General features: G+C 47.8%; 1 protein-coding gene across 1 annotated transcript in view; it reads right to left on the reverse strand.

Annotated features, from left to right (window-relative positions):
* Positions 1-19,739, reverse strand: part of HELB (DNA helicase B) — a 785,178-nt gene that overhangs the window by 621,387 nt on the left and 144,052 nt on the right. Inside the window, exon 4 of the mRNA XM_069629731.1 lies at positions 18,602-19,483. Within this exon, the coding sequence (XP_069485832.1) occupies positions 18,602-19,483 (882 nt within the window). The remainder of the gene's footprint in view (positions 1-18,601; positions 19,484-19,739) is intronic.

The raw sequence follows: 19,739 nt of genomic DNA on the forward strand, positions 1-19,739 counted from the left end.
CACCGTCTCCTGATACGCCGGGATTTGAAAATCCGTGCCTGTCGTGAGGTGAGCACGGATGCCCCACCATAAGATCGCCCGACTGAACTCCCCGTCGAGAGAGATCCCGTCCTCGAAACAGCCCCTCGCCTGAAGCCAGCGGGCGTCGAGGAACTCCTGTAGCAGGCGCATCCGAAGTCTGCAAAGGGGTACAAGATGGATGCATGAGGACATCATCCCGAGGAGGGACTTGATGGCCCTCACCCTGGCCACGTCCATGGCTAGCAGGCGCCGCACCTTGCCCAGGATGGTCCTTGCCCAGGATGGTCTTGGTCCTCTCCTCTGAAGGGGAGGCCAATTGTCCCACTGTATCGAGCTTCGCTCCCAGAAACAGTGCTATCTGCGATGGAACCAGGTGGGATTTGGGGTAGTTGATGGCGAACCCCAGCTCCGTGAGCAACCGGACGGTCCTCGCCGTGTGTTCGACGGCAAGTTCCCTTGTCCTTGCCCGGATTAGCCAGTCGTCCAGGTAGGGGTAAACGTGGATCCCCTGCAGACGCAGCCACGCCGCCACTGGTGCCAGGCACTTGGTGAAAACCCTGGGTGCCGACTTTAATCCGAACGGTAGGGCCCTGAATTGGTAGTGGCGTCCATGAACCACGAACCTGAGGAACTTCCTGTGCCTTTTTAGAATAGGGATGTGGAAGTAAGCATCCTCCAGGTCCAAGGACGATAGGAAGTCGCCTTCCTCCAGTTGCCCAGCACGTGCTGGAGGGTGACCATCCTGAATTTCTGCGCCTTGATGTACATATTTAAGCGACGCAAGTCCAGGATGGGGCGCCAACCGCCTGTCTTCTTGACGAGAAAGTACCTTGAGTACAATCCGGAGCCCCGGAGCCCTCTGGGGATGAGCTCGATGGCACCTTTCTTGAGCATCGCCTTTACCTCCAACAGTAGTTGAGGGACGTGATTCTCCTTCCTGGTCACAGGAGGAATGTGAGGGCACTTCTTTTGGAATTCCAGCGAGTGCCCTTTGGCCAGGGTGTCCAACACCCAACGGTCGGTGGAGATGGACTCCCACACGCTGACGAACTTCGTCAGCCAGCCTCCCACTGGGGTGCTTTGATGGGGGCCCGACAACCCAGCCGGGTCAGTTTTGCTTGGAGGCGGCCTTGCCGTCATGGCCTCCTTGCCGACGGCAGCGGGAACCCCCTTGCTTGCCGCGACCTCTGTAGGCCTCCTGGGAAGAGGAGCAGGCCGCCTGGCGGTTGGTGGAGGAGCCACCGCTGGATCCTTTGGAGGCACCCTGTCTGCCTCCAGAGCTCAGAAAGGGCCGTCGCTGCTGAAGCACCCCCAGGGCCCGGGCTGTCTCCGAGTCGGTCTTGATGGCCTGTAGGGACTCATCCACCGCCTTACCAAAAAGGTTGTTGCCGTCGAACGGCATGTCCAACACCCTGGTCTGGACGTCCTGGCGAAAGTGTTGCCTTGAGCCAGCCTTGTCGTCTGAGGCAAACTCCGTTGCCCAGTTGGCAAAATCCGGTATCGGCAATGTCCGTTGCCACCGTTATGGCGTGATCCGACGCCACCTCGCCTTCCTGCAGAATTTCTAGGGCCTCCGCCCTTTTGTCATCAGGCAGGAAGTCTAGCAGGGGAGCCATCTTGAACCAGAGCTCCCTGTCGTAGCGGGACACGATCGCTAAGGCATTGGCCGCTTTAATCGTCGTTGCCGCCGACGAGATGACTCATCGTCCCATAGAGTCCAACTTCTTGCCCTCGCTGTCCGGCGGGGAAGTGGAAGTTGAAGCCGCCGCACCCGCTGCCTTCTACTTAGCCGCTGCCGAGACGACAGATTCCGGCGTGGGCTGGGTCCTGAGGCACAAGAGGCGGCATCGGGGACTCGGTACTTCTTCTCGTAGCTGTCCCTCTTGGCTGGTGTCGTGGAAGGGTTCTTGAGGATAGCAAGCCCCTCGTCCCAGATGTCGTCGAGTAAAGGCACTGCGAGGACTGTCTTCCTCTTGGCCTCTCGTCGTTGGTACAGAAACCCCTCCTTTTTCTGTTCTTCAGGGCAGAGCTGGAAGAGCTCGGATGCCCTGGTTATCATGGCGTGGAAAGAGCCAATTCCGTCGGCGGGAGACGCCCGCGGTGGGATGACGACGGGATGTCTGCTGTGTCATCGCCGCCGTCATCGTCCGTCCCCGTCCCTGTATCCGTCCCTGTATCCGTCGCCGTATCCTCTCTAGGGTCCGGCGAGGGGGATGAGGGGTCCACCGGTCTCGCAGGCACGAAGGGCGGAGCGGGGTGGACTCTCCTCCGCTTGTTCGGAGGGCTTCCCGACGGGCCTGGTTCTGGATCCTCCGTCGGGGTCCGTGTAATCTCGTCCTCATCCCGGTGCATAAGGATTGGATTGCCAACAAAATGGCCGCCGAGCTATCCTGGGGCTCGGGCAATGGCTGCGACGGACGGGATGGCGCTCCACTGGGCCCTGTTCGTCGTCGTTATCTTCGATCACGTCAGCAGGGACCGCCCCCTGGGATCGAACCTTCTCGAACCTCTCTTTGAGGCCTATGAACCTCTCGTTGAGGCCTAAGGACCTCTCGTTGAGGCCTAAGGACCTCTCGTTGAGGCCCTTCTCGGTTTCCACCAGTTCCTCCTCAGAGGATGATTCTGAGTCTGTAATGGCCACCGCCCCCCCCTCTTTTTCAGCCAGGGGTTTCACGGGGGTCTTAGCGATGGGCTGGAAAGAGGAATCCCTCCGCGGTGGCAGGGATACTCTGGGCCCGGAGGGCGTTTCCACAGGCGTAGTCTCGCCGGCTTCGCCAGGGTCGCAGCAACCACTTCGGTAGAGGCCTTTGCCGGGTGGATCAAATCCCTCACCACCTTAGGTGCGTCCTGGGCCTTCGCCTTGGTGGGAGGGTCAGCGCCTCGTTCCCCCTTCGAGATCGACCGGGCCCGCTCCAGCGGCCTACCTGGGTTCTCGGACTTCCTCTTCCCTGAACCAGAGTGCTGGCTCGTGGTCGAACGTGCCGGGGAAGTAGCGCCCTGCTTGGCAACCGAACAGCCCGACCTTTCGGCGCTCCCGGTGCTCGCAGACACGCGGTGCTTGGCCTTCTGTTGGGCCCCCGTCGCCGGGGCACCCTCACAGGACTTAGAAGCCTGCTCAGATTTCTTCTTCGCCTTCTCACCTGCTGAGCCCTTCTCCAGCCAGGCGGCGAGCGGGAACGACAATCTTGTTTGGTCCGTTCCGAAATGTTCTTGCAGAACGCACAGTCTTTCTCCACGTGCGTCCTCATGAAGGCAGTAGAGACATCGCGAATGCTCGTCCTCCTTGAAAACGTTCTGTAATCCGCATCCAGGGCAGCACCTGAACAGCTTGGATCCGGGCGTCGAGCTTCCCTTGTCCTGGGCCATGTCCGTTGAGGTAGGCCGCAGATCGTCCGGAATCCTCCAAGTATAAACTCGATGAAAACTTCACCCTTGAGGGGCGTAGAAGAATTCCGAAATGGGTCCCCGTTATCGGAAGTAGAAACGGTGGAGGTTGAGGCTCGATTAAACTGAAAAAATTAGAAAATCTCCTGAAAAAACATGAAAATGCAGTAAAAACTCGAGAGCTAAACACGAGGACTCCCAACACTTGAGCGTACGGTAAAAATCTGAGGATGGCTGCCAGAGGCAGGGCTTAGGGAGAGGGCAGTCATTGGCTGGGGGCAGTATGACCCAGAGACCAGTGATTGGTTACTACTAAGAAAGACAGATCAGAAACAAAACTGATACTGATTTTTTCTTTACCGAGGATTCCCAGCCTGACGACGGGGAATATTCATGAGCATGTGAATTCATGCCAGACCCCATGCTGGAGAATGCTAATTAACATGTTCATGATTGGAAAACAAACCCATTTCATTATCAATGTTGTACTAATGTTTTTAATGTCACCAGACGTTATTTGTACCCAAGACATAAAATGAGCAACAATACAGCAGTTTTGTTCACCGCCGACGTAAGACATTAGTGATATGAGTCAGGCCTTACTAATTCTTTAAAATTCTGCATCACCTGCAGTAGAGTAACTTTGTTTACCTACTCGACCTAAGAGAAATGCACTCAACCCACGACAAAAAATGGAAATGTGCTTTCTGTAAAATCGTGCAAACCAAAATTTAAACAGTTACATATATTTAACAAAGAAATAGCCAGTCAATCAAAAAAGCCATTAAGGAAAGATCTCAGAGAAATGAAGAACCTGAAAGTAGAAGGAAAGAAAGAGATGAACAAGTTACTCTCTTACCTGGTAACGTTCTTTCGATGGGATGGTCCAACGACGTTTTCCATATCTATGACAGTAATCACCACAGCTATGCTGCTTTAGAAAATCTTTCGGTGTCTGCGTCCTGCGTCGATGACGTCGATACACCACCCTCGAGGATCTCCTCCGATGGCCGATGTTATAAGCAGGACGCACAACGCCCGTAGCTTCAGTTGTAGTTTTTTCCCCAGAACGTGTGGCACCAGTCTTCTGACAGTCTGACCACACAAAGCCTTGCGAAAAAAAAGTAAGCTGCAATCGCATAAGAAATTCGATAGCAGGGAAGGCAGGGAGGGAGCGATATGGAATATGTCGTCGGACCATCCCATCGAAAGAATGTTACCAGGTAAGAGAGTAACTTGTTCTTCGAGGGGATTGGGTCCTCCGACGTATTCCATATCTATGACAGACTCCCAAAGCAGTACCAATGCAAGGATGTGGGAAAAGAATTTAGAAACAGAAATTTAGAATGCCCAATCAAATTGCGGAGTAAAGGACCGCCTTGCCAAAGGCCAGATCCGGCCCCCGGATGGAATCGAGGGAGTAGTGACGTACAAAAGTATGTACCGAAGCCCAGGTGGCTGCATCACAGATGTTACGAATAGGAACACCCCTCTGTAGGGCAGTAGAGGCAGCCATAACCCTGGTAGAATGGGCCCGTAAGCCGACCGGTGGGTCCTTACCCGCCAAGTGGTAACACTCAGAGATAGCCAAAATAATCCAGCGAGACAAAGTCGGTTTCATCAGAGCTTGTCCCAAATGCTTTCCAGCGTAACCAATGAAGAGTTGATCGTCCACTCTGACCCGGGACATGCGTGAAATATAAAAGCTTAACGCTCTCCTAGGATCAAGCCTATGGAGCCTCTCCTCTTCCTTACCAGGATGTGGAGGAGGCTAAAACGCCGGAAGAACAACCTTCTGGCCTAAATGAAATTCCGACACCACCTTCGGAAGAAAGGAAGGACGAACTCTAAGGACAACCCTGTCCTTATGGAACACAGTGAAGGGTGACCACAAAAGTGATGGGTGGAAGGTTTCGAATGAATCTGAACCACTGGCAATTGCTCTGGGCAACCTTCCACACCACGTTTTTTAGCCCATCTGCGCCATTGCAAAAAGGGTCCAGCCACGTGCAAATCAGTCAGCTGCCACCACCAATGGTAGCAGCCCAGCCCGAACTGCTAGGCCAGGTCCCCTCTGCACAAAAAACCAAGCAACCCCAGACATGTTTCGGCCTTGGTGGACCTCCTCAGTGAGGTGCAGCCTGGTTCCCTATGGCGCAGCGAGCAAGGGACCCACGTCTGGGCATACCCTCTCTCACACTGAAGCCCCATACCCCCTAAAGAAAACACTTTCTTCACCCAGCCGTCAAAACGTTTGTCGTCCCTATCAGGAGGGATGGTAGGATTTGATGCCTGTTTTGCCGGGGCCATAGCCGCCTGCACCACCGGAGTGGGGTGCTTGGACAAGTAGCAGGGGTCGCTACTGGCTGGGCGGTATTTTCGCAGCAAAGACTTGCCCACTGCCGGGAGACTCTCCGGAGCAGACCAAGCCGCCGCCACCCTCCTCTGTAGAGCCATATGAAACGGCAGTACCGGGTCAGTTGGTGGACCAAGGTCGAGGATATCCGTAAGGTCATCCTGAAGAAACTCCCCTGGGGGAACAGACCATCCCAAGTACTCGGTGACCCTAGACATAAGGCGCCGGTACGAGGAGTCTGCATGAGTGCCAGGCTCAGGCCTACAAAACTCCACCTCCGGAGAGGTGTCCAGCCCACTAGCATCATGCAGGGACTGCCTCAGGTCCTCAAATTGGCTATGGCCCGAGAGAATCTCGTCAGGCACCGTATTAGGAACCATGCCATCATCAGAGCCTTCATCCACCTGTGAAAAAAGACTCAAGATGGCGGTAAGAAGGCACAGAATGTGAACCAAAGCCATGCTTGACCTTGGCCAGAGCCTTTCTAGGGGTTCCACCGAGCCTCGGGGTAACCCCGTCGACACAGCCTCGAAAGGTATCAAGTGAATCGGCATTGACGCCGAACGCGGCGCCGACAGCATTGATGGCGTCGACACAGGCCTCGAGGCCGGATCCCCAAGTGCGTCCTTCGACAGCCTGGGGCACCGATGGCGCCGACGACTTCTTCGGAGGCGGGGCCTCAAAAGAGTCCATCGACGACCTCGGCACCACCGGTGTCGACGTCTTCCTCGAAGACATTACAGGTTCACACGGTCTCGAGCGCGTCGAGGACCAGGACCTGGACCGGGCATGACGAGAACGATTCCCCTTGTCCGAGCGGGACCTCTCCCGCGAATCGTGCTGACCACCTGAGCCCGAAGGCGTGCGAGCGGTGTCTCTTGACCGATCACGACCGACCCCACTCGGAGGCGCGGACGGACCGGTGCCCTGCGATTCGAGAATCGCTACCATTTTCTTCCCGAAGGAAGCCCATTCCTCCGCGGTCGGCTGCTTGGTAGGGTAAGCGACCCGCCGACGGGCGGAGCCTCGGAAGAGGACGGGGAAGGCGACCGATGACGCCGCTTCCGGGAGTGCCTCGAAGAGGCAGAGGAGTGGCGGGACCGAGACCCACTGGACTTTCGACGACGACGCGGAGAGTCGACTCTCGAATCGTCCGTCGAAAGCCCAGCAGACCTCGACTTCCGTGGCTTAGACACCTTACCTACCGATAACATCTTCTTGCGCTCCCGCAAGGCTTTAGACGTAAGCAACCGGCAGTCGACACATTCATCCGTGTCATGGGCCCGCCCGAGGCACCAGAGGCAGGCGTTGTGCGAGTCCGTAATCGACATCTTGGACCCACAGTCCCCCAACTTCGTAAAGCCTGGACGCGGTGTGGAAGACGAGGTAGACATCTTCACGAAGAAAGACTTCACAAAACGAAACAGGTTCGAAGAACCGAGAAAGAACTCCAAAGAGTCGAGGCGCGCAGAGATCTCCGAAACAAACACATTCGCGGAAAAGACGGAACTGAGGCTACGGGCGTCGTGCGTCTTACTTATAACATCCAGGTACGTCGGCCGTCGGAGGAGGTCCTCGAGGGCGGCATATCGATGTCATCGACGCAGGACGCAGAAAGATTTTCCGAAGCAGCACAGCTGTGGTGATTACTGTCATAGAAATTGAATACGTCAGAGGACCCAATCCCCTCGAAAAGGAAACCTAGACAAAAATATAGAAACTGGACAAAAATGTACAGAATGAATTTGGACCTTAAAGATTCAGTAAGAATGCTAAACGTGTTAATTGACTCCAATGGGAGGAGCTTTTGGCAACTAATAAATGGAAATTAGAACCCACCTACCTCATCTCTTCTCAATCCGATCCCAGAGGATAAATGGGTGAAACACTTCAACATGTTATTTATCAAGTTGAATGAACTCCCGAATGAGATGAGTAAAAGCTCCTCAGAGAAAAATTCTTGGGGATCATCTTGTGAAACAGAAGAGATTCTTCATATTATAAAAAAAAGCAGTCAATCTGTAGCTCCCGGCCCGACGGCTTACCAATGCGCTAATGAAGGAAGCTCCAGAAGAGTGGGCAGAATTCTGTAGAAATGCATTTAACACAATATTTTGTAATGCGCAAAATGCCAAAATCATGGAAATTAGCCATCATGATCCCTATATTTAAACAAGGGGATAAATATGCACGGGCAAATGATATACCTATCGCCCTATTAGGTCGGTGGGAAAAATCTTTGCAATGGTAATTCTAACTAGATTAAAAGGCATGGATTCAAACTTCTGACTCCATCAATGAAAGACAAACTGGTTTTGTCAAGGAAGTTGGCTGCAACCTGAATTTGCTGCTCCTAAACCTGTTAAAACATAGCTCTGAGCAAAGTATAGATTTGTGTCAGGCGTTTGACAGCATTGATCGGGACTTACTCTGGACAAAATTGAAGATCAAAGGATTCCCTATTGACCTGCTTGAAATCATCCAAGAATTATACTCGAACACCAAAATGCAAGTGAAGTTTGACCTCTCTGGAAACTTATCAAGAGTGATTAGAACCTCTAAGGTTTCCCCCTAGCCGCAACCCTATTTAACTTCTTTATAAAGGATATAAAAGAGACTTATCAGACAGCGTCACCTTCCATCCTAAAATCATGGGGAGGCTTTAGGGTGGCTGCTTTATGAATAGGACCTGATCCTGTTGGAACTGACTAAAATCAGCTTGCAGAGAAAACTAACCATCTTGCAAAACTATGTTGATAAAAAGTCCCTGAAGATCAATGCAGCAAAATCTAAAATCATAATCTATGGAGACAAGTGTAACAAAATTAAAGCCTTCTGGATGTGGTTCTCGATCAAAAATACCTAGGGGTCACTATAAATGTTTGCAAATATGAAAAACCATGGATTGAGAATGTGAAAAAGAAGTTACAGCAACTGATGGCGCAAGGTGTTGCTTTGAATAAACGAAACAGCAAATTCTCCTTAATCCCGATTCTAAAATATTTTAAACAAAAAGGTAACCACGACCATCATTTATGGAGCGGAAACTAATAGAGGGCTAAAAGAAGAATTGTGGGATTGGTGCGAGTTATTTTTGGAAACAAATATAAAATCTACCAAAATCTTTACCAGCTCAAATAATTTGTCATGAGTTAGGATTGATCTCACTTCTTGCCAAGATCATGTGGAATAAAATTTCTCTTTTTAGGAAAATGATTAGAGAAGACGGTCCTCCACAATTTGAAGTTATTAAAAAAAGAAAAAAATTAGAAGACGAATAGACGGTCAAGACTTGGAAATTGGAATGTGCTATATTTCTCTCCCTTCTAGGGTCATCTGAAGAAGTATTGCGCAAAAGTCCAGATCGTGTAAAGAAAGCAATATGGGCAGAGGATTGGCAGAAAACTGAGGAAATGAGAGCAAAATCCAAAATCCATACTCTGTCCAAAAATAACACTGTATTTCCGAATGTGACGAAAGGTTACTTAAATAAATTTCCTAACAACCTGGGGAGGAATTTATTATTAAGGTTAAAATGAACAAGTTACTTACCAACTGTAACGTTCTTTCGACTGGATGTTCCTCCCACGTATTCCTCATCTTAGATATCTTGTCTCCCAGCTTTGCTACTTCGTAAAAAAAATTTCACCCGAGGGCTCTGTGCTCGATGCCGCAGAGTCGTAGACCCTCGAGGGCCGCCGTCGAGCATCGACATCATCCGCAGTATAAAGGGCTCGAGCCGTGCCCGTTAGCTCAGTTCTGTTTTACGGTGTTAATGGTCGCATCAGTTGATCGGGCTTTCAAAGTCCTTTGGCTTTTAAGGAAGTTCAAGTGCAACTGGCGTAAACTGTACGGATGGGTAGGTTTGGAGAGTCGATGAGGAATATGTGGGAGGAACATCCAGTCGAAAGAACGTTACAATTGGTAAATAACTTGTTCTTCGAATAGATTGTGTCCCACGTATTCCTAATCTAAGATAGTCTCCCAAAGCAGTTCGAATTTGGAGGAGGGAGTACCAGAGATTCAATCAGGGACTGAGTGAAGGATGGCTTTTGCAAAGAGGCCTACTTGATATGATGTAGAGTCCAAGCAGTAATGTTTTATGAAAGTATGCATTGATGACCAGGTGGCCGTCGCACAAATATCCTGCACCAGAACACCACCCTGAACAGCCAAAGTTGCCATGCCCCTGGTTGAATGAGCCCTTGGCACATCTGGAGGCTCCTTCCCAGCCAATTTGTAGCACTCCGAAATTGACAGAATTATCCATCTGGATAGAGTCTGTTTAGACACTCCAAGGCCCGATTTGTGTCCAGCATATCCAACAAACAGTTGGTCACTTTGTCGGAAATTTGCCAGTCTAGAAATATAGAAACAGAGCCCTTTTTGGGTCCAGTCTGTGCAATCTGTCCTCCTCCTTACTTGCGTGTGGAAAAGGGTAAAAAGAAGGTAAGGTCATTTTCTGCGACAGCTGGAAATCAGAGACTATTTTAGGTAAGAAGAATGGTTTAACCTTTGAATGACCTTGTCACTATGGAAAATGGTGTGATGAGGCTTATAAGAGAGCGCCTGCAACTCACTCACCCTGCGGGCTGATGTTATAGCCACTAGCAAAATTGTTTTCAAAGTGAGGAGCCTTAACGGGCACGAATGTCAAGGCTCAAAAGGGGCACACATGAGACATTTTAACACTAAATTTAAATCCCAGATGGGAACCTAAAAAGGTGTTGGAGGGTACACATTTGTCAGTCCTTAGAAACTGGGTAACTAAGGGCATTTTAAAATAAGAAACTTCTTCCGAGGAGCGCTTGAAGATATATAGCGCTGCCAAGTATCCTTTTATAGTGCCAACTTGGAGCCCCAAATTGGCCAAGTGTAAAAGGAAAAAAAGTACTGTCGGAATATTACATAAGAATGGATCCACATTCTTATCCCTGCACCAGTTACTGAACGTGTTCCAACGACACCAGTACAAAGATTGTGTTGCTGGCCTTCAAGCGGGAAGCAAAATCTCCATTACGTCATCCGGGAGGTCCCAATCCTTATATCTCAGCCTCTCAGAAACCATGCATGAAGGCCGAGTGTCTTGACCTCTTGCTGGAGAACCCAACCTTCCTCTTGCGAGAGAAGATTCTCTCTTTGTGGAAGACGTATTGGAGGGCAGATGGACATGTCCAGAAGGTCAGAGTATCACATCCCCCTGGCCCAATCCGGGGCAATTTCCGGGGCAATTAGGATCATGGATTTCCTAAACTTTCTCAACCTCCTGATTACCTGAGGAATCACGGAGACTGGAGGAAACGCATATAGGAGTGGAAATACCCAGTCCACCACAAACGCGTCCCCTAGAGCTCCTCTCGGAGGAAATTCCCTTGAGCAGTACAGTTGGCACTTCCTATTGACACTGGTTGCGAACAGATCCACTTCCGAAAGGGAGAAGATCTCTTGAAGGACTTCCTGAGCTAGTTCCCATTCGTGAGAAACTGCTCTGCCTGCTTACAGCGCCCGCCGCTGTGTTCTGCTCTCCGGTTAGGTGAACTGCCTACAGAGAGATTCCTTCTTGCATTGCCCAGACCCAGAGCTGCATTGCCTCTCTGCACAGTGGTAGTGACCCTACGCCTCCTCTTTTGTTGAAGTAGTACATGGCCACTGTGTTGTCCATCATTATCAGGACATTATTTCCCCATACAGAGGGCAGAAAGGCCTTCAGCGCTAGTTTGATTGCCCTCAGCTCCAAAAGGTTGATGTGTAGTTTGGACTCCGATGGAGACCAACGACCGCCGATTGTCAGATCGTTGGTGTGGGCTCTCCACCCCATTAGGGAGGCATCCGTCACTACTGCTATCTCTGGCCATGGTTGCTAAAAAGATTCTCCATTGAGGATATTTTCCTTTCAAGCCCACCATAGTAGATCTTGAGCCACTCTGGCCGGGACTTGCAGAAGATCTGACATATCCCCCCGAAAAATTAGAACCATTGAATCCGGAGGGCCCATTGAAGGGATCTCATTCTCAATCTTGCCTCTGGCACCAGAAAAATGCAGGATGCTATGAGGCCCAGCAACCTCAGAAAATCGAAGGCCGGCAGATGTTGGGCATTCAGAAACTTTGTTACCATCTGCAGAATGTGGTGAGCTCTCTTCCCGACGAGGCAAGGCTTTCCCTGAGGAAGTATCCAGGACTGCTCCGATGAATTGGAGTCTTTGGCTTTGAATCATTTGTGACTTCTTGTAATTGAGGGAGAAGCCCAGTCTGTGCAGAAAGTGGCAGGTCATGGTCCGATGTTCCTGGGCTCGTTCAGGTAAACTTGCCCTGATTAGCGAATCGTCCAGGTAAGGGTAAATGTGAATCCTACCTCTCCTGAAACTCGCTGCCACTACAGCCATCAGCTTGGTGAAAACCCTCGGGCTGAGGTCAGCCCAAATGGCAGAACTCGAAACTGATATTGAGAACCGCCAACTGCGAACCTCAGGTACTTTCTGTGCTGGAGATGGATTGGCACATGAAAGTAAGCATCCTGAAGGTCCAATGAAACGTGCCAGTCCTGAAGTTGAAGAGCCTGAAGGATTTGAGAAAGGGTCACCATCTTGAACTTGTCCTTCCTGAGGAATTTGTTCAAATTTCTTAAGTCCAAGATGGGTCTCAATCCTCTGTCCTTTTTGGGAATGAGAAAATACCAGGAGTACCAACCCTTGTTCCTCTCCGCTACAGGTACATGTTCTATTGCACCCTTCTCTAGAAGGACTGAAATCCCCTGCACAAGGAGCGGGTCTGGAGTTTTGACAGAATTGGCTCCCGGTGGATGATGTTGAGGTCTTTGTCGAAAAGGAAGGCACTATCTCTAGCGCCCAGGCATCTGACGTTATGCCCTGCCATTCGTTCAGATACAGAGTGATCCTGCCTCCCACCGGGGTCTTGTGGGTCAAGACCTCAGAGAGGCTTTGTAGCTACTGCAGCAGTGGCTGAGGAGGTAGTAACCGCTGCTGGGGCTGATCTAGCACCTTTCCCTCTTCCACCACGAGGGGGTTTTCTGTGTTGGCCTCTTTGACTGGCCTGCCCCCTCCTCCTTCCAAAAGAGGAGTAGAAACGAAAGGGACAGCTCCTCCAGGAAGAGGACCCTGCGTAGGAGTGTTGCTGAGGCTGCCTTATAGCAGCGCGGAGTGATTTAGCTACCGCTTTAGAGGTCTGCAGCTTCTCCAAGCTCTCATCCGCCTTGCTGCCGAACAGCCTCAACCAGTCAAAAGGCATATTGAGTAATCTGGATTGCACGTCAGGTGCAAAACCAGATTTCCTCAGCCATGCAAATCTGCGTAGGACCGTGCTAGATGCCATGGACCCGCTTACACTATCAGCAGTGTCCAGTCCTGACTGAAGGCTTTCCTCCATAGCCTCATTTCTATCCTTTACTATCGCCAGGAAACCATCCCGTTCCTCGCCCTCCAGGATGTGTTCAGCCGCTGATGTCATACAGTCCCACAGGGTGTATGTAAACTGTGCCAGAGTGCAAGTTACATTCCTAGATTTAAGGGCCATGCTGCCCGAAGAGAAGACTTTCCGGGCCCAAGCATCAACTTTTTTTTTTCATCCCTATCAGGTGGTATCGAAGGATAAGCTGACTGTCTAGTGGAGGTTGCAGCTGGTACCACCAAGCTTTCTGGCGAGGGATGCTCGACAGGTACTCAGGATCCGATGAAGATGGTCTGTACTTCCCTACAAACCTTTTATTTACTGCAGGCCCAGAGATTGGGGTATCCCAAGTTTCCATCACCCTTTTTTGCAATGCCTTATGGAAAGGGAGAACAGGGTCCCTTTGAGGTACCTCATTCAGGATGTCTAATTTCGTCCTGGTCAAACCTTGGGGAAGCGGTTTTCCTTCCCATGAAGTCAATGACTCTCCCCATTAAGTTTCTGTACCAAGAGTCTGCATGATCTGCAGGGTCTGGCTTCTCAAACTCTACTTCAGGGGAAGGATCTAGGCCACTGGCTGTCTGAAGGCAATCATAAAGATCAGCCATCTTAGAGTTTGGGTCTATCAACTCCTCAGGAACCTCTTTAGTTCCAAATCTAACCCCAGCTGAAGTAACATCCTCTTCAGAGGATTGCTCCTCGTAAATAGAGGACATAGATCTAAAATAATTCTTGCCTGCGTTGTGGATGGAAGATCTTCTGTGGTGAAGGGGGTGGCATTGACCTAGGCTTAGACAAAGGCGTCGATTTTGGCATTGGAATTAAAGAATGCCTCGATAAAGGCGTCGAAGGCGTCAATGAAATAGACGCTGGCTTCAACGTTTTCAAAGGAGGCTTCGACATCGAGGGAGGCCTCGACACTGTCGCGGAAGGTATCGACGCCATCTTCTGCAGCGGCCTCGACGTTGTCGTCGAGGGCTGCGTCGAGTCGATATTCGACTTCGATATGGATACCATTTTGTCAGCCGTCACCCCCGATTTATGCACCGGTGGTTTCACTCTTTTTTCATAAGGTGTCGGAGAACTTTCCCCCCCGATGACACCCTCAACTTTGTCGGATCTCGCGTGCCTGATCTTTGATCTCCGTCTGTCACCTTTGGAGTGGACATGGGCATGATCTTCACGCAGCTTTTGAGGGGGGTCTGGGCCACATTCTTGAAAATGTTTAGCATCGAAGCCCTAAAGGCCTCCCATTTTTCAGGGGAATCGTCCTTGGAAGGGTAGGATATGACCCTTCTGTCAGACGAGGACGAAGAAGATCTACGAAGTCGATTCTTTGATTTTTTGGACGACGAAGAAGAGGAGGATTTCCTCGAGTGACTCTTAGACCTCGATTTCCTCGACACGACTTTCCGCTCGAACCCCCCTGAATCTCTATGTCTTTTTGAAGATTTCTAAGATTCCTCCCCCACCGTCAGCTTACCTTTCTGTTTCTTAAGAGCCTTATTGGGCATAGCCTGACAGGAACCACATTAGGCAACCAGATGGTCAGGGCTCAAACACCAAAGGCAATTATGATGGGGTCGGTAATCGACATCTTTCTTCCACACTTTTGACATTTTTTAAAATCTGTCTTGTGTGTTGATGGATCCAATGAAGAGGACATTTCATAGAAAAAACTGATGCGCCGTTTTTAAGACACAAAGCAGTTCTCGGACATACGGAACTGAGCTAACGGGTGCAGCTCGAGCCCTTTATACTGCAGATGACGTCAATGCTCGACAGCAGCCCTCGAGGAACTACAACTCTGCGGCTTCGAGCACAGCACCCTCTGGTGAATTTTCTTTTCTGACGCAGCAAAGCTGGGAGACAAGATATCTGAGATGAGGAATATGTGGAAGGACACAATCCATTCGAATGAACATATTACACAACAACAGCACTTTAAAGAGATATAAAAAATACGCTTGATTCATCTTCTCCCAGTGCTTGGTCACAGAGGAGTGGTGGGAAAGAATTTACCTTGCTGACAATCAAAGAACTAATTACGTCACAGTTAACTTCATGAAGGCTGCATTGAGGAAATTAACAGACAGTTCCGAGAGAGAGTTGTGTAGTGTCGAACAGGATAAATAAGATAAAAGGAACTGTAATCTAGACAGACTATTAACAGATAGCTTGGTGTGAATTACAATCTAGACCCACTTGCAAAAGGAAAAGACAGACTGAAAATGTTTCACCTAGCTAAAAGTTTGTAATAAACTAAATGCTAATAATAAAAATAAAAAATAAATGTGCATATCATAAACCTACTATGTTTGGCACACTGCTGCCAGCAATACACAGTGAAACCTTAATTTGACATTTACTGCAAACAAAATAAATGCTTCAAAAAAAGCTACAAACATCCCCTGCAAATGTTATCTGCCCTTAATAAAATCTCCTTGACTATGCAAGTGGGCGAAAAGACTAAGCCCTGGAGGAGTGTCTGTAAAATGTAACGGGTTAACTACATGAATGGACACACAAATAAATAGATCTGATAAAAAAGCATTTGAGAAGAGTCTGGCCAGCTCTCTCCCGCAGACGTTAATATATAAAGCAATCATAATCATAGAGTAAAGCGAGCTCTGGAGGCTACCTAGTGTATGGTTTTGCAGCAGGATGTGCAGATGTGTAGACTGAATCAAACTATTGATCTTTACTTTGCAGAAACATCTTATTAGCTTGGTGTATTCAGTATGTAAGAGGAAAGAAAGTAATAGACTAGGCAGAGTGGATGGCCCAGCAGGCAGAGAACTGTGCAAACTAAATGGAATAGTGTAGTTTGCAGCCATTTCACTTTCAGGTTATCTGGTATAAAGCAACAGGATAAGATAGAATGTCAATGAGCATGGGATCAGCTCATGGGTCAAGCACTAGTTACACAAAAGAATGGAACCAGCAGGCCACACAACTAATTTTGCTATCAAAAGCATTTGGCTGTGTGATCATGTACATTTTCAAAAGGGTTCATTCGTCAATATGATGCATCTTCCCCCTCATAATGAAATATGGATGACACTGAGATTTCGATACACCAACCTACACTTGACTGTAAAGCATGGACACAATGTAGTGTTATACAGTAGCAATACTGCAATTATGCGTTATGTAACAACTTACATTTTTAGGAATGGAATTACATGAGTCTTTTAAAAAAATAAAGTTAACACATACTGGTCTTTGCCAGACAGAGTGGCTTAATAAAAGTATCGTCCGATTACTTCTAGTTTGCAATTATTTTAAAAAGGAAAATTCTTTTCTAGCAATGCTCCAAAGGCCTTTGGCATTTAAGGGTAGAGGAGATGGTTACTGCTGTGCTTTCATTGATCATGGTAACTTGAATAGCTAGCTTTGCTACACAAGTGTCAGTTTAATTAGCAAACCTACAGAATTGCATAGCAAATTGCTATGCAAAACATATTTTATGCCTTGGAACAAGTGAAAGGCAAGGTGTCAAGGAGGTTCAATAGATAGGTTTTAGGTGATGTTCCGTTAGGAACAAGCAAGTGGATGGGCAACGAGGAGAGACAGGCTGTTCAACATGGGAACAAGGACAGGTGCTTCTCACAGGGAAGAGCTCAAGTTTCAAAGAAAATGCCTGTAAATTCTCAGTCGTGCTCTCTTGTCTGGCAGAATATTTGGGCTCTTGCAAGACATCTGTGCAGACTCGCCTCCCAAGTCAAACCCAACTGCAACTATTACCTGTCTGCCAAGCATACTGAACCGGACCTTCACTAAAAGGACCAAGCCGACGAAAGCTGAAAGAAGGCACCGAAGGAGGAAGACACTGGACAATTTTGGGACCAAGTCACCCTGGAAAGAGTCTGGGAAAACCATGAATCTGGTTTTCAAAAACATGTATCCAAGTTGAAGAAGACATTCTCATCGTTTACTGGAATCCAAATCGGGAGACTTTTTTTTGTTTTGTTCCAACTTTTGTTGTCTATATACAGTGTCTGTGCTGCAAGCCACCATAACACTGTCTTCTCAGGAGAGAAAGGAGTAAGACTAACTAGGAAAATTCCAAGATCTGGGAAAGTGTGGATTTCTTACTCTACCTATTCTACATTTAAACATAAAAAGTAACCCTTCTGTAAACATTCAAAATAAAACTATTGCTATGAACTAGTTAGTGTAGGGCCACTTCTTGATACATATTCACTTTGCGACACACCAAATATTAAATATCCTCAGTAAGTTGCTGTGCATCATCTGTACCAAGAGCACAAGTGGAAATGTCATGAAAACCCAATTGTCCAACAAGTGGTCTTGGATGACGGAAACAATTTTACAACATGTTTTTCAACATAGCAGAAGTTAGGGATTGCTTTGGAGCCAACTATCAACTTCGGGTTCAAAAAAGGTTTTTAAGGAGCACAATACTGTGACATTGTTACATTAAATGGAGATTTTATCAGATTCCCAACCTTTCAATTTCCATATTTTCAGGACAGCTTCAACTGAATTTTCACTGACTGCTCAAATGTCCATATAATGAGCACTTCTCAGTACGGTGGATAGATCAGCTACAATGTGTTTTAAGATGCCATCCCTCTCAACAGCATCTTCTGTTGCGATAATGAGTATGGCCAATTCCAAGGTTAACTTAGCAACTTTTCCTTCCCCACAATACTGGTTTTTCAACTACAAAATTCTGTATCATCTGACGAGACCAACAATAGGAGCTTATAAAGGTTTTTCAATAATGTTTTCCGCATTGGCACACATACAATGCATAATTCTACTTGTGTCCCCTTTTTATCTAATGTGTTACTTTGGAAATGTTTGTGTTGAATATCACAGCAAACCTAGTGATAATAGCATTTGTGGCTATTTGTACCCATAACAGAAGAATTAATTTAGGCAGGTGGCAAAAATTAAAGTTGCAAGCTACTAGCTAGCCAAAAAAAAGTCACACGACAGCTCAATTCTACATACATATTGTACACCACTCTTTCTCGCCAGGAGTCAAATTAGCCAGTGGGGAGTGGCAATTGTGCATCCTGAACGCATATTGTACTTCAATGCAATCAGTGATTTCACAGAATTCCTGCAAATCTAAATCAGAAAGGAAACCCTTGTGTCGATTTGCAAAAAATGCACAAGGAGCTGTCCATTGCTTCTTGCCCTCACCGCGCTGCATTGATTTTGCTATCTCTTTAGAAGTATTCCCCAAACAAATGTATTCATTCCATTTTATTCTGAATTAAATACACATTTTCCTGCCTTGGCCTATGACTACGGATTACTATTTCTATTAAATACTAACCATTATGGATGTCTATTTGAAAATGTCTCACTTACCAGCTAACAGTATTTCTGACCCCTGTAAAGTCCCTTTGGCGTATATAAATTAATGTGTAAATACAGAAATAAAGAGATCTAGTACCTGGTGCAAGGTGTATGAAGAAAGGTCTGTCTTTTTTTTTAAAAGAGATGCCGCCTTCCCTGTAGGTGCGGTAAGCAAAACTTTGATAGTTTCACAATTTTCTTTCTTGACTGGGGATTGCGACTGCGTGTTCCATTCTTCAGAAGTGTTGCAGTCGCTCTCAAAAGCTTTGCAAGCGCTCTCCACCTCCTCAATTTCCTTTGATAACAGGTGCTTAAAAATAACACTGACAATCGTCGTCTTCCCACAGCCTCCCTTCCCACTTATGATGGTCAAGGGATTAGCACAGATCAGTTTTGCAGCCTTCACTTGGTCGGCGTCAACATCCAGACCAGATGTACCTTCAACATTCTCTTGCCCAGTGTCCTGGAAATGACAGTCATTCTGCGCGTCTTCTGCGCTCAGATCAGGTCCTTGGGGTGCCATTTCAGGAAGCTGACTGAAAATCTCATCTAAGGTGTCATCAGTCACTGCATCTTCTTTTGGTTTGGCATGCTGAGATCTAAGCACTTGTTCCACGTCAATATTTAGATGCCAAGAATCCTTGTTCATCAGCTTTTCTATGCATTTTGCAATGTCTTTTTCATAAGAGTAAAGAGTAGCCAGAAATATCCGATCTTTCTCACGCACCACTATCTCCTCAGTTTTCAAAAACTCCAAGGCATCCCACGCCTGCACAATGGACATGCCTGGACATAATTTGATTAGCGTGTCTTGCTCCACATAGGTATCGCCATATTCTCTGCACCTCTCTTTCAGCTGATCGTAAATCTTCAAGGCGTTCATATGAAGTTCTTGGATCTTCTTATGAAGAACCTCGCATTGCTGAAAAGCTTTCCAAGTCGCCTCACAGCGAACAAGGACCAGCTCTCTATAAGTTATCTTTTAAAGAAAATAAAACATAGTTAATATGATGAATGTCATATGTTACATTTATTTCGGATATTCTGCATCCATAAAACAAACATAACAAATCTATTAACAATACATATCTAAAATTATAAATATAGAAGTAAAACATTACAAACGTTCCAAGTATTATTCATAAAATTAAAAAAAACCTTTTTAAGCTTACACATGCATTTGAAGCATACATCTTCATTCCTAGTGCTGCCAAACACCAAGGAAAACTTATCCC

The sequence above is a fragment of the Ambystoma mexicanum genome, chromosome 12, assembly GCF_040938575.1.
Source record: "Ambystoma mexicanum isolate Mex_15411 chromosome 12, UKY_AmexF1_1, whole genome shotgun sequence".
In the NCBI taxonomy this organism is placed as follows: Eukaryota; Metazoa; Chordata; class Amphibia; order Caudata; family Ambystomatidae; genus Ambystoma; species Ambystoma mexicanum.